General features: G+C 38.8%; 1 protein-coding gene across 4 annotated transcripts in view; it reads left to right on the top strand.

Moving 5' to 3' along the window:
* Positions 1-14,663, top strand: part of WDR7 (WD repeat domain 7) — a 324,295-nt gene that overhangs the window by 59,468 nt on the left and 250,164 nt on the right. For all 4 annotated transcript variants that reach the window (XM_080686915.1, XM_080686912.1, XM_080686914.1 and 1 more), the window contains 2 exons: positions 1,295-1,490; positions 5,049-5,263. In XM_080686915.1, coding sequence (XP_080543041.1) covers positions 1,295-1,490; positions 5,049-5,263 — 411 coding nt within the window. The remainder of the gene's footprint in view (positions 1-1,294; positions 1,491-5,048; positions 5,264-14,663) is intronic.

Below are 14,663 nucleotides of genomic sequence, written 5' to 3'. Positions count from 1 at the left end.
AAACATAAAAGCAACCAGTTAGAGCAGTTCCCCCCAAACTGTGTTCCTCAAAAACTAGGTTGACATAGTCACATAAACTTGGAGATGAGTGATACTGTGTTAAAGATTGTTAAAGGTTCTTGGAAGTTCTGTGGATAAAAGCAGTTGTAAGTTGCGTTCCCCATGTACATGTGGCCACCCACACCCTCCTTTTTTTAAGAAATTGGATACATGTCAGCATTTCTCACTCAATGAGATAGACCAATCAGTGAGCTATTGTTCTTTAGCTAAGAACAGGCTGTTTTACTTAAGTGAAGGCCAGCAGGGTGAGAAGTGAGAACTTTCCCCTTTGGGTGCATTGAAGGGATAGTGTATACTAGTATGTAGTGCAGTATGCCTCATCCGGAAGTAGTAGCCTCAGTATATACAATCATGAGTTTCAGATGGCTGTTTTCATATGGTTTCTTCTTAGTATGTGCTAAAAGCATAACCTAAGTAACTAAAAAAGTTAATTAAGTTTTTAAATTGCTTAGAAATTACCTCAAAAAGTATAAAGACTCATTTTTAATTTTCCAGGTCATGGATTGTGTTCTCTGTTGCTAGTGAAAAATCTTTACCATCTTTGTTCGATTATTTATATTGCATCTTGTGCTAAAAAGGAATTGAAGGGCAAAAACTGGAGACGAACAGAAAATGCACAGCAGAATGTTTAATTGGCTATTGTGTGTGGGTGAGGTGGTGCACCCCCTGACATTATAGACAGAAGCTGTGAAGCACATCCACAGATAATACAGACTCTCCGTGGCTCCTCAGAAATGATTGTGGCAGAGGGACCATGAGGGCATTATTTTTGAGCAGAAGAGCTGGGAAGAGCATGGGTCTAAATGAGAGTCACAAACAGAAAGCAGCACCACGGAGAGCAGCCCTGGCAACTAACAAAGGGAAGTTCACAGTGTGGAAAGGGAACACATAATAACAGATCAATGTTCCCCCAGCTCTGCCTGCTCATATAGAGCAGTCATTTTAGTAAGGCCACCTTCACATGTCAACAGCAGATTTTCCAACGCATCTTTCCCACCCTTAATCAAGGCTTAAGTGTGTGTGTGTGTGTGTGTGTGTGTGTGTGTGTTGTGATGACTGATGTGGGTGTTTTATGTATAATATAAAGGACCATATTTTCAGTACAACCAAATATTATGGATGATTTTTCAGGAGTAATGATGGCATAATTAGTTGTGGTATACCTTATGGAGGATAGGATTCATTTTACTCTGAATTTAATCTAAATGTAATTAAGGTTTATTCTTCTTTTCAGGCAAGAGTGCAGCACTGCGTCTGCTCTGTAGCCAGTGACCACTCAGTAGGACTCCTAAGTTTGCGAGAGAAAAAATGCATTATGTTGGCATCTCGTCATCTTTTCCCCATCCAAGTGATTAAGTGGAGGCCTTCCGATGATTACCTAGTAGTGGGATGTTCAGATGGCTCTGTGTACGTCTGGCAGATGGATACTGGTAAGAACAAGTGTTAAGAGATAGACTCTAGCCCTAGCCAGTTTGATTCAGTGGATAGACTGTCAGCCTGCGGACTGACGGGTCCCTGGTTCAATTCTGGTCAAGGGCACATGCCCAGGTTGTGGGCTCAATCCCCAGTAGGGGGCGTGCAGGAAGCAGCCGATCAGTGATTCTCATCATTGATGTTTCAATCTCCCTCTCCCTTCCTCTCTGAAATCAATAAAAATAATATTTTTACAAAAGAGAGATAGACACGAAAATTAAATGGATACATTTGATTTTCTAGAAACTAAAAATCTTTTATAAGAGAAAAAAAGCCTTGAAATGTAACAAGTTGCTACTTTTATTTTTGATCGCTGCTTTTTCTAAGTGTTGGACTATGCCAAATACTTGTAGTTGGCCAATTTTTAAAGGAATGTAATTGAAGACAATATACACACTAAGACAGACATATAGATAACAGACCAAAAATTCAGTGATCTATATAATTCACGAGGCAAAATGTGAGCAAGATGAAGAAATCACTTTGTCTCAGATTCAGAAACAGTGGGAATAGAGAAAACCCTCTTTTATTTGAACAGCAGAAAGCAATACAGAGCAGTTAATTGTAGGAGGTGATCGAAATGAAAGTTTCAAGTTCTAGAGAGAACATTTAAAGTTTCAATTCCAAAGATTTTATGTTTAAGGAGTAATATAGAGAAAGTAATGCTTAGCTTAAAAGTAAAAGCAGTGATCTATCATATTTAACATAGAATCTTTTAGTTTTCCCTGGGAAATCTTTAAGTATGTAATTGAATGTGTTTATTAGTTTAGGCTTTAAAAACACATTTTATTCTTTTACTCATTTAAGTAATCATGTAACAGTGATTAAAACTTTTTTTTACATTTCTAGTTGTATTGTACTATATAGTATTTCCACTAAATTTTTTCCCTTTATTTCATCTTTGTTGGTTTTAAATAGTTCTTTTGTGAAATCAGAATATCTATCTATCTATCTATCTATCTATCTATTTATTTATTTATTATATTTCTGCCTGCACTGTGGTGCAGTAGGAGTCTCATATATATATTTTTGGAACAGATAGCCATACTGTCAACAATCCTTTTTTTTAGAGTTCTCATTTTAATAGGTAGTATGAAGATAGTCTTGTCAAGAGGAAGCATTCTCAGAAACTGTTTTTGCATTTTTCTTTTTCTTTTTTTGTCTAATCGTGTAAGAGGTTCATACCTTTTGTCAAATTTTAAAAGCAAAAAGTATTAGAAAAGATGAAACCAGGTGGCTTTACTGAGTGCTAAATGTTAACATTTTAACATGCTTTTTTATAGTCTTATTTCTGTCCATTTTTTAAAAAATATATGTTTATTGATTTCAGAGTGGAAAGGAGAGGGAGAGAGTGATAGAAACATCAGTGATGAGAGAGAGTCATTGAATCATTGATTGGCTGCCTCCTGCACACCCCACACTGGGGATGGATCCCACAACCACGGGATTGTGCCCTGAATGGGAATTAAACTCCGACCTCCTGGTTCATAGGTCGACGCTCAACCACTGAGCCACACCAGCTGGGCATCTGTCCATTTTTAAAAGCAGAATTGCTGTCATACTACATATGCAATTTTGTATGCATAAAAATCTTACTTTTGTGTCTTTTGGTCACATTGTATCTGTTGTGCAGCACAGTTTTGTGTTGCTGATTTGGTCCACTCCACCAACTAATTATACAGTTTGTCTTGGGCTCTGGAGTCAGACTGCTTGGTTTGAATTTAGAATCGACCACTTGCTGGCACTGTGACCTACAGCAAGTCATTGGGCTTTTGTCCCTCAATTTCCTCTGTAAAATGAAGATAATAATAGTTCCTATTTTATAATGTTACTGGGAGAATAAAATGACATAGTTACTTGGTGAGTATCAGACATAATGTAAGTGTGTATATATGTATGTTAGTGTACAAGTAAGTTTCTCTGTGTGTGTACATGCCTGTGTTATTAAACATGGTGCTTAACCTGTTGCTTTGTTGAACTTGGGAATATGACCTTACTTATATTTAGAAACATGTTTTTTTGGGAATTGAAGAGTGTTTTTATAGCAATAATGACATTCATAAAATGCTCTTTTAAAATACTATAAATATTAAATTAACAATTGTTATTTTTTAAATACAAAACTATGGTAAACTTGTATAGGACTTTAAAAAATGAAATAAATGTGATAATGGAAGGTAGTATAATTTTCCTGAATTTTTCAGATATATACTTAAATAATGATACTTGAATATTTCAGATACTTTATATTTTATATTTTTGACAAATGCAACCTTACTGAAAGACAAAGTTACTTTTCCAGTTACTTCCATAGAAGGAAATGACAAATGGCCCCTAACTATAGCTATGCTGGAGGATGTTATTCTTACAACCAGTTTAGTATTATTAAGCACATTTTAGTGTAAACCACATATAATACTGAATTCACAATTCTGACCTTCAGGAGGATTTTTGGTAAACTATTAGTCAACATGGAAATCTTTAATTGAGATAAATATGAAGAAGCAGAATTTATTTTGGATATCAACCATAATAGGGAGTATACATTATTTCCCCCTTCTTGCTGTTCAGGTTTTAACTAGTGATGTAAAGGTGTCTGGGGAGTTAGTTAAGCACATCCTGAAGGTATTGACATTATTTATTTATTAAATTTATTTATTTATTAAATGAATAAATAATGAAGCTAAATAAGTCAGTTTCAGTCAAAGTTTGATGTATGAAATGTATTTAAACTCTGAGGAGATACTTTATCCCTCTTAGTGTCCTAGGAATGTATTTTTACAAATGAAGCCATATTACACTAAAACTGCACATGCATATTATATAATTTTCTGTTTGCTATTGAATTGCTTTATAGGAAGGAGATTGCACCATAGCTTAGACATGAAATGTATAGAGGGAGTTAAATGGAAAGTATGGCCCAATGAAGAAGCGTTGAAGTGGCTTCAAGCTGAAGTAGTACCAGAAGACATTCCATTGGGTGTTAAGAATAAGAGTCAAGAAATTTGCAGATAGAACGAAAAGTTATAATTCTCTCCTCCTCCACCCCCCCGTTTTGTGGAGATTTCCTAGAGAAAGAAAAGCTTCAGGAATTGTTCAAGTAGAATAAACTGGAAAAATAGCAAGCTTCGTTTTTTTGTTTAAGATTGGTATACAACTTGGAGGAAGGTGAAGTCATGGACTTTGATGTTTGTAGTAGAGTAATGGTGTGGATTGATCCGGGAGACTGTCTTGGAAGTGTAGAGAAAGTGGAAAAGGCTGGGGGAGGTCGTTAAAATATTGGCTCTGAACGTGCCTTTGTTGGGAAGTTGTGGTAGGGGCCTTACAGGCAGGGACACAATAAAGGTAATGCTACATGGGAAATCCTTAGAGGAAGGAAATACAAGAAAATGTTTCTGGGAGGTACTGTTAAAACATATTTCTACATAAAAAAGTCCCTGCCTTTTTTTTTTTTTGGTCTTAAACTATTTAAAGTTGTATGGTGTGTGTAATAAGTGTGCATGCATGTCTTGCAGGTGCATTGGATCGTTGTGTGATGGGGATAACAGCCGTAGAGATACTGAATGCTTGTGATGAAGCGGTTCCTGCCGCAGTTGATTCGCTTAGTCATCCAGCAGTCAACCTGAAACAAGCCGTGACAAGACGGAGCCTTGCTGCTCTGAAAAATATGGCCCATCATAAGCTACAGACCCTTGCAACTAACCTCCTGGCTTCTGAGGTATCTGACAAAGTAAGTTATGTATGTGCGCTCCTGTGTTTGTCCTCTTTAACTTCACTTAGTAACACAGCTTTGGCTTGACTTAGGGAATAGTTTTGGGAGGTGAACTGGTGAAAAAACATCTTCTGATTGTAATTTTGGCTTAGCCAACATAGTTTTAGAGTATTATGAGTATTTGGCATTTTGAAAAGTAAATTATTCTTACCATTAAAAATATTTTAACATGGTTGCTACTGAATTCAGTGATTTCAATTCCTGAAGTTAGAGGAATTTTTAAAAATATATATATTTTTATTGATTTCAGAGATGAAGGAAGAGGGAGAGAGAGATAGAAACATCCATGATGAGAGAAAACCATGGGTTGGCTGCCTCCTGCAAGTCCCCCGCTGGGGATCGAGCCCACAACCTGGGCATGTGCCCCTGACTGGAATCGAACCTGGGACCCTTCAGTTCGCAGGCCGATGTTCTATCCACTGAGCAAAACCGGCCAGAGCTAGAAGAAATGTTGTATATATATCTTCTTGACTTTCTGACAGTTTTCCTTTTGAAGGATTGAGCACTAGGTAATATCTCTAGGAGAAAACATAATAATTTAGGTACACAATTAAGATGTCTATAATTGCAGCTAATCAACGTGTTTTAAAAGTAGGTTTTGATTTTAGGCCATTATTTCTAAGGGATACCAACAAGAAAAAGTTGGGCCATTACTTCTAAGGGACACCAACAAGAAAAAGGGACTGAAGAAAATACTTGAGACTAGGTACAATGGACTTGGACAAGTGATGGCATTTTAATGTCAGATCCTAGCTCAGTCACCGTTCCTTGCTGACACTTAAGATCAAAGCATCTGTTTCTTTTTCAGTTAAAAGAAAATTATCCTACTAAAAGAAGAAACAATCCCAGTTCATTAATTGGTTACTTAGCTTTAGTTTTGTAGGGCCTAGCCACTATTTGGTATGTGGTATTTGTGTTCTGTGGTATTATTAGAACTAGTTTGTCTTTGGTAATGGATAAATGAAACTTAGAGACAATCCCAATATTTCATCTGAGTCACAACTTAAAATTTCATCTTTTAAAAAATACATATCTTTAATGGGTTTCAGAGAGGAAGGGAGAGGGAGAGAGAGATAGGAACATCAATGATGAGAGAGAATCATTGATCAGCTGCCTCCCACACACCCCACACTGGGGATCAAGCCTGCAACACAGGCATATGCCCTGACTGGGAATTGAACTGTGACCTCCTGGTTCATAGGGCTACTGCATAAAATTTCTAATTCCATCTAAGTATTCATTAGAATTATTAATGGGTAACACAAATACTTCTATTTTTATTCTCTCTTATTCCTGATTTTTCTTTTTTTAAAATGGATTCACATATGAATAAATAGTGAAGACATTGAAATGCTGAGACATTGAAATGCTGACCTGCAAACTTGAAAATTTGCCCATGAATTAGTGCTAATGACATTTGAAATACTATAGGCAGATCCAGTGACCCATGTCCACCAGTAATTGGCAGTAATATTTGATCATTCTGGCTTTTTACAGATATAAATGCTTTATTGGCTTTATTATATTGTATATTTCATAGATTAGAATTGTGAAATCCTTCTGTGCTTATTTTCATGTCTTCAGTCCCATGTTCTAAGTTTGAATAGAAATCACAGCCTAAGTGCATTTGCCATGCCTATAATTTTTTTCAATGGACCATGTAAATGTCCCTAGGAATTCAGTGTTCATAGCACATTAATGTTCTATATCATTTTAATTTTGAGCAAATTTACAAAACAGTATATCCAAGGGCAAGCATATGTATGTAATTTCCAAATATATTATTTTTCTTGTTGGTATCCCTTAGAAGTAAAAATTTGGAAAAATAACTATCTGGAAAATTAAAGAAATAGAAATGATGTGGTAACATTTATGAATGGCTTTTGTAAGTGGTCATGGTCCATTATGTGATTTTTACAATCTTGTTTGTCCCTGTTTTAATAGCGCATTTTATAGTGCAATTAGTGATAAAAGCACCAGATATCAGAGACACTACACTTATGTATTGTAAAATATATTGCTTGTGAACCTCCTCAGTCTTGTAGCAGTGGTAATTGTTGCCTGGCCTACAAGGAAAACAATTATAAGAGGGGGAAAGGCTTAGGAAGCTGAGACTGCAGGAAGATAATCACTTTATGAAAAATGTATGTTGGCTGGACCATTAGGGATTTCTCTAACTATTTTCTCATGTTGAATTTGGGGCCCCTTCAGAGGTTATTTCTAATCTTAGGAGAAATAAAATCCGCCCAAACTTAAAAAAACAAACAACTAAGTTCTTAATGCAGGACTTTCTCTAGGATGTAGGAACTAACTTTTTCATGGGCCCCTCAACAGAAAGTCAAATCTCTGCAGGGATAATCTAGAGAAGGATCCTGCTCTGTCCTTGGTAGGTTATTGTTAGCAATTGGGCTATTTGGAAGTAAAGATATTTTATATTGCTAATTGTGTTTATTATGGCTTTGCAAAAAAAAATGGAAAATTCACTGTCCTATGACTTTTTTCTTTCACTGGAAGATCAGGAAGATACTAAGTAGAATTATCCTTTCTTCCTACATTGAATCTTTGCAAGGTGTGTGTATTTTAATCCCAGTGTGTTTCTCTTAGGGACGTGTCTTATTTTCCCTTTTATTATAATAACTTATGTACTTACCTAATTCTTCCCCTGAAATACAGCCTCTTTGCAGGCACAGATTGTGATTTATTTATCTCTGTGTTTTCCCCAGGACATCTGGTAGCAGCTGTGTAGTGAGCATGTGTTGAATCGGATGATGTGTAACAGGAAGTGTTGCTAGCTTCTGCTTCAGCCTCTTTGCCCCATCTTCTCCATTCCCTCACAGTTGATTGTCTTGACTTGACAATCAAATCTATCTCTGTTCATGAGCAGATGTGGATCATCTGTTCGGTTTTGCTTTCTCCTCTTTGGTTTTTTTTGAGCAAGGTTGTCCAGGCATAGCTCATTCTCCTTCCTTGCCATCACTGTATCGTCAGTGTTCCAACTGGAGTTATCTCAACTATGTCCCCTCTTTAACTCCTGTTCCTTGTGGCTCTAGACCAGGGTTTTTCAACCTCAGAACTGCATTGGCATTTTGCATTTTTGATGGGATCCTTCTTTGTGTTTTTTTTGGTGGGGGAGCTGTCCTGTGTAAGAATGTCTTTTATCCACTGTTTGACAGTAATATCCCTTCTCCCCAGTGTGACAATCAGAAATTTTTTCTTATGTTGCCCTGGGTGGCAAAATTGTCTCTAGTTTAAAACCACTGCTTTGGGAGGAAAAAAAGGTTCAGAAATGGTAGGGATTGTATATTTTTTATCTTTCTTTTCCCTCCCACTCTTGCTTCTTTAATCCCTCTCCTCTGACAATAGTGAAGCCATTCCAACTCTTATTCCCTCAGTCCCCTGTGGCAGAATCAGTTCTCTTGCATTCTCTTTGTGCTCACACCTTCCTGTTAGACCTTTTCTAAAACACCTCATTTTGTATGGGGTATTTCTTCTTTTCTTGATGTCTGTCTTCCCTATTAGATTCTGAGCTTCTTGAGGGTAGGAGGTGAATTCCTCACCTTTTTATTTCTGGTGCTCAATTTAGTATGTGAAGCATAATAAGTACCCAAGAAATTTAATGCAAAGTTAGTTTGGAGGTATACATTGGATTCATTGTCTGATCAGCTTGCATGCAAAGCTGAGGACTTAACTTGGTGAATAGTGATGCAATATTGAATAGTCTTTATTTCTTCATCAAAGATGCCATTAGTAAAATATAAAAGTGAGCCACAGACTGGTTAAAAAATAGTAATGCATATGTCTGATGAATATTAAGCATTAATATATAAACCAATAATTAAAAGATAAACAACCCAATAATTCAGGTGTTCAAAAACCATAAATTTCCACTTCAGAAAAGATGATCAAATGGCCAATAAGCACATGAAAAAACATTTAATATCATTAGACATCAGGGAAATGCACATTAAAACCATAATGAGATGTCATTTCAAACCTAGTAGAATAACTATTGAATAGCCTTAAAAGAATATTTTTGATTAAGAAGTATTTTGCCATATCTGACATTTGTATGCAGGACACATAAACATTGATGTAGGAAATGAATTGTGAAACTACTGGGATGATATAGTGAGGGGTACTGAGGACTGGACTGGGATTAGGCAGTGGAAATGTAGAAGAGGGGATGGCTTGTAAGCTATTATGTAGGTTGAATGAACAGGACTTCACAAATGAGCAAGAGGCCCTAGCTGGGTTTGCTCAGTGGATAGAGCGTCGGCCTGCGGACGGAAGGGTCCCGGGTTCGATTCCGGTCAAGGGCACATGCCCAGGTTGAAGGCTTGGTCCCCAGTGGGGGTGTGTGCAGGAGGCAGCCAATCAGTGATTCTCTTTCATCATTGATGTTTCTATCTCTCCCTCCCTCTCCCTTCCTCTCTGAAATCAATAAAAATATATTTAAAAAACAAAACAAAACAAAAAACCAAATGAGCAAGAGAAGGGAGGAGACATACAAGATGATTTCAGAGATCGAAGCCTAGCTAAAGGGAGAATGGTGGAGCTGTTAACAGAAATGAGCAACTCCTGGAATAGGCTTTGAGGCTGATTATAATAGGAGACATTTGCCTTTTTTATGTCATATTGGGAGATGGGGTTTGTGCAGGGGGAGAAAAAACCTCCAAGAAAGAAGTGACATGATGGTGAGAGAGAGTAGAGATGGGATTTTTCCCCTACGCAAATGCTGGGGTACAGAGCCTTATTAGACTGCAGTTCACATTTTGCGATGCCTGCTATCATTAGATTATTCCAGATATGCTGCCTTCCTTAATTCTCCCTGCAAATACATGAGTTAGTTATTAGTGTCCTCAAATTTGCAAATGACGAACCTAAAAAACAGTTGGTTAGCATAGAGATTGGCAAACATTTTCTGGAAAGTGCTTAATAGTAAAAATTCAGGCTTTGTAGACCGTACAGTCTATCTCTTCCTGATTCAACTGTGCCATTGGAGTGTGACAGGAGCCCCAGACGACATGTCAGTGAATGAGTGTGACTGGCTCCCAGTGAAACTTTATTTACAAAAATAGGCAACGGGTTGGATTTGGCCCCTGGTCATGGTTTACTGACCCTTGCAACAGAAGATGGCATTATTAATGTGAAAGTTGTGGGTACAGTTCCTTCATGGAATAGCCTTTGTTTCATTCTTGAAAAGCAGTTCAAAGGAGTGGTTAAGAGCCTGGGTTCTAGTGACAGGTTTATTTGTGTACATCTCTGTAACTGGCTTCCTGTGGGTGACCTTGGGCAAGTAACCTCCAGTGGCCTAGGTCACATTTATAATTGAAAATAAATAGTAAAGGAAGCAAAAGTCCAGAGTTGATCAGAGAAATGAAATAACATTAAGACTTGGGGAAATAAAAAGACTGTTCGAAGTTAGTCATTAGGGAAGTCAGTGGCCATCATTAAGAGAGCTGCTTTGCATGTTGGGTTGGAACTCAGAGTATGATGAGCTAGAAATGAGTAGGAGATGAAGTGGAGGTAGAGAGTGTGGAGGAAGTTTCCCTTGGAGAAAAGAAGGGTAGTAGCTTCCGTGGCTGTAGGATGAAGAGCAGCTTTTATACTGTGTGTAGGAGCTCACTGATATTTTTGTTGGTGGAGGGGGTAACTGGTGGAGTCACGTGAGAGGACGTGGTATTGAGAATAGAGTTGGAAAATACATCCTTACCAGCCATTGTCTCTTTATAATCTGTAATTCTGAAAGAGAGGGAGGTGAATATAACCAATTTATTTGCCGTGGGGAGAGGAGAAGAGTAGGCTGTATTATCTGTTAAAAGGGAAGAAGTTGTTTTAATCCCTTGAAGATAGAGTCATCTTTTTTTAATCCTCTATCACACCCAGTGTAAGTAGTGTACGGATTAGGAGTTAGAAGATTTGTAATATATAAGTAACTACAGGCCCGGTGCATGAAAATTCATGCACTGGAGAGGGCGGGGGGATCCCTCAGCCCGGCCTAGCCCCTCTCACAGTCTGGGAGCCCTCAGGGGCGGGAGGTGACCCAGCGATCAGGGGAAGGTGACGCCCCATCACACCTCTGCTGCTGCCACTGCCAACAGCACAAGCCTTGGCCGGCCCTGGTTATCTGAGCCTCTGGTGGCCCTGGGGGGCTGGGCAGCTGCCATCCGAGGCTTGCCTGTGCCTCGGGCTGGCCCTGGGTGGCTGGGGGGCTGAGCGGACTGGGGGACTCTGGATGTAGGCACGCGGTGGGGCTGAGGGGACTGGGCGCCACCATCTTGTGTCTATGGGTGCCACCATCTTTGAGGGTGGGGCAATCAATTAGCATATCTCTTTCTTATTGGCTGTGGGCGCCGCCATCTTTGTGATGGTGTGAGGATCAATTAGCATATTCCCTCTTTATTAGATAGGATTAGTGAATCATAGATAGCACGTGGTGGTGTTTGATGAAGGCATAAATGAACGTGTTAAGATGGTCTGAGCATATCAGGGGATCTTTGTGACCCATTTTTTATAAAATACTTGCCATAAACACTGGTTCTTGGTGAGGAGATCTTGGGGGACGCCAATGGGATTATATTAGGGAAGCTGGGAAGACATTTCTTAGGCCTGGTGTGTGTACTTTTCTCTTCAGTACCTTTATATCTTAGGCATTGTTGTAGCAATCAGAATCACCCTGTTATATATTGAAAAATTACCAGGTTGGAGAAATTGAAAAATGACCAGGGTGATTTATCTTTCACCTTACCTCTCTGTTGTCTAATTAGTCAAAAGCCTGAAAACATGAACGAGCTATATTTGCAAAGGTCAGTAGCTTTGTATTCTGTGTAACTAGGTAAGAGAATGGAATTTAGAAGTCAAACATAAGCTACTCTGTGTTTTTTGCTTACAAAAGTCGCTCTGAAAAAAAATTGGATTGATTGGATTGACTTTATGATTCATTGTAAAAAGGGCACTGTGAAGAACAGACAGGAACAAGTCAAATGACGTTATATACAGAATACTGGGCCCTGTCTGGTGAGCTCTTTTTGGCTGTAGAAAAATTCCTATGATATGTATGACCTTTGAAGAATCAATTAAACTCGCTTAACATTCTACTCCAAAACTTGAATGAATTTTAATACAAAATATGAATATGTTGATTATATATTTATTATATTTACTCGAGGCCCAATGCACGAAATTTGTGCATGGGGGCACGGGGGTGGGCGGGGGAGGTGTCCCTCAGCCCAGCCTGTGCCCTCATTCAATTCAGGACCCCTTGCTCCTAACTGCCCACCTGCTCGCTCCTCACTGCCCGCCTGCTCGCTGCTTACCGCTTGGCTTGCCACTCCTTAGTGCTGCTGCAGAGGCCATCGCCACTGCGCTCCCCACCCATGAGCCCAGCTTCTGGCTGAGCAGTGCTCCCGCCTTGGGAGCACACTGACCACCAGGGGGCAGCTCCTGCATTGAGTGTCTGCCCCCTGGTGGTCAGTGCCCATTTTAGTGACAGGTAGTTCTGGTGGCTCCACTCTTAACGGTCGCTGGGCTATATATATATATATATATAGATAAGCGTATATATAAGTTCACTTTTTGCTTCCTCTAAATGGTTATTAGGATAAAAATTTTATAGCACACTACTTATCTAGTCTTAAATAAATAAAGTTAGGAAGCCTTAGCTAAGCTGGCAAATCTTAAGAAAAATTTTAAAAAAGGAATAAATTGTGACTATAGGAGGAAAATGAATGGATTTTTCTGGCTGCTGTTTTGTTTGTTTGTTTTTCACAGCCAAAAAAGTAAGGGCTGATTAGTTGAAGAAATGTCTCCAAGGAGAATTAACTTTTATTGAGTATCTTTGTGATGGGTGATTCCCTGTAATGGGGGGTAATAATTAGAAACCACAACTGGATGCTTTGTGCACTCATTGCTCCTAGGATGATGTTACAGGAGCTCTTGGTTGCATCAATGTAAAGCTGGCCTACTTGCTGAACCTGTAGCCAAACCCAGTTTGTTCAGGTCTTGAAATCTCCAGAGAACTGTATTTAAGGATGTCTGTTTCAGACCCCAGAGCATAAGATGGGCTCAGGTGGAAATGGTCCCAGTCCCAGACACAACCAGGGCCCCTCTTGAATTCAGTAGGCTCCATTCCATATCTGTTTAGACTAAGTATTCTCAATGAGGTTTGGGTTTTCTTGGGGCGTGAAGGGGTTGTTATTGTTTACTGAATCCTCTAAATGTTGGCCATTTAAGTTGTTTTTTTGATTTTTTGCTACTTAAGTCATTCAAGCTAGTCAAGATACATCTTTGCACAAAGCTGTGAATGTTTCCATGAGATGTATCCTTAGGAATGGAATTTCAAGGTATGAAGTACTAGTATTCAAGTCTTGGATCACTCTGTCCCTCTGGTCTAGACTCCGGTCCCCTCTTGTCCTCCTGAGCCATTCCAAAACATCACTTTCTGTGAGAAGCCTTCAGTCCCCTCCCCAGCACAGCCAGATGCTTCCACCACTGGGTCCCTATGCTCTGCTGTCTCCTTGGCCCAAGGTGTGGCTTGTGCCGCCTCCTCTGCGAAGAAGCCATCGGCTGCTCAGCAACCAGGGGATCCTCAGCCCTCATCAGAATGTTATAGTCCTTGAAAACAAGCAGATAGGCCCTTTTTCTTTCTTTTGTCAATTTAAAGACTTTATTTTTTAGAGTACAAGTTTTTATAGTATTTATTTTATAATATATGTTTGTAATAGAAAACTTGGAAGAGAGTAATAATAAAAATCACTTAGCCCAGCTGGCATGATGCAGTGGTTGAGCGTCAACCTATGAACCAAGAGGTCACAGTTCCATTCCTGGTCAGGGCACATGCCCAGGCCCCAGTGTGGGGTATGCAGGAGGCAGCTGATCAATGATTCTCTCTCATCATGGATGTTTCTGTCTTTCTCTCCCTCTCCTTTCCTCTCTGAAATCAATAAAAATATTTTTTTTCTAAAACAAAAAATAATAAAATCACTTATAATCCTTATCTAACATGATTATTCTGTGATGACTGATTTAGAAACTGCTTTCTTTTCTCCTCTTTACTCTATATTGTAAACTTTTTTCCTATGTGATTAGATAGTCTGAGAAGGCTAGATTTTTATTGGCTACCTAGTATTCATGGTATGGATGTACCATCATTTATTTTATCAAGCTCCTATTGTTGCACACTAATGAACTTTTAACCAATTTAGAGTTGTTTTGGTGGTGGAATTAACCACAACAAAGGGATCCAAAGGACTTTATAATTTACATCAAACGCAGAGGAAAAGCATATCTCTCCAAGTTGTGTTGCCACTGGAGGGACCTACAGTAACTTTGTTCAAAGCACCAATAAGGACAAAGGGTA

The sequence above is a fragment of the Plecotus auritus genome, assembly GCF_963455305.1.
Source record: "Plecotus auritus genome assembly, chromosome: 8".
NCBI lineage: Eukaryota > Metazoa > Chordata > Mammalia > Chiroptera > Vespertilionidae > Plecotus > Plecotus auritus.
Note: the sequence above shows the minus strand (reverse complement) of the source record. Positions and strands in the feature narration are given on the sequence as shown.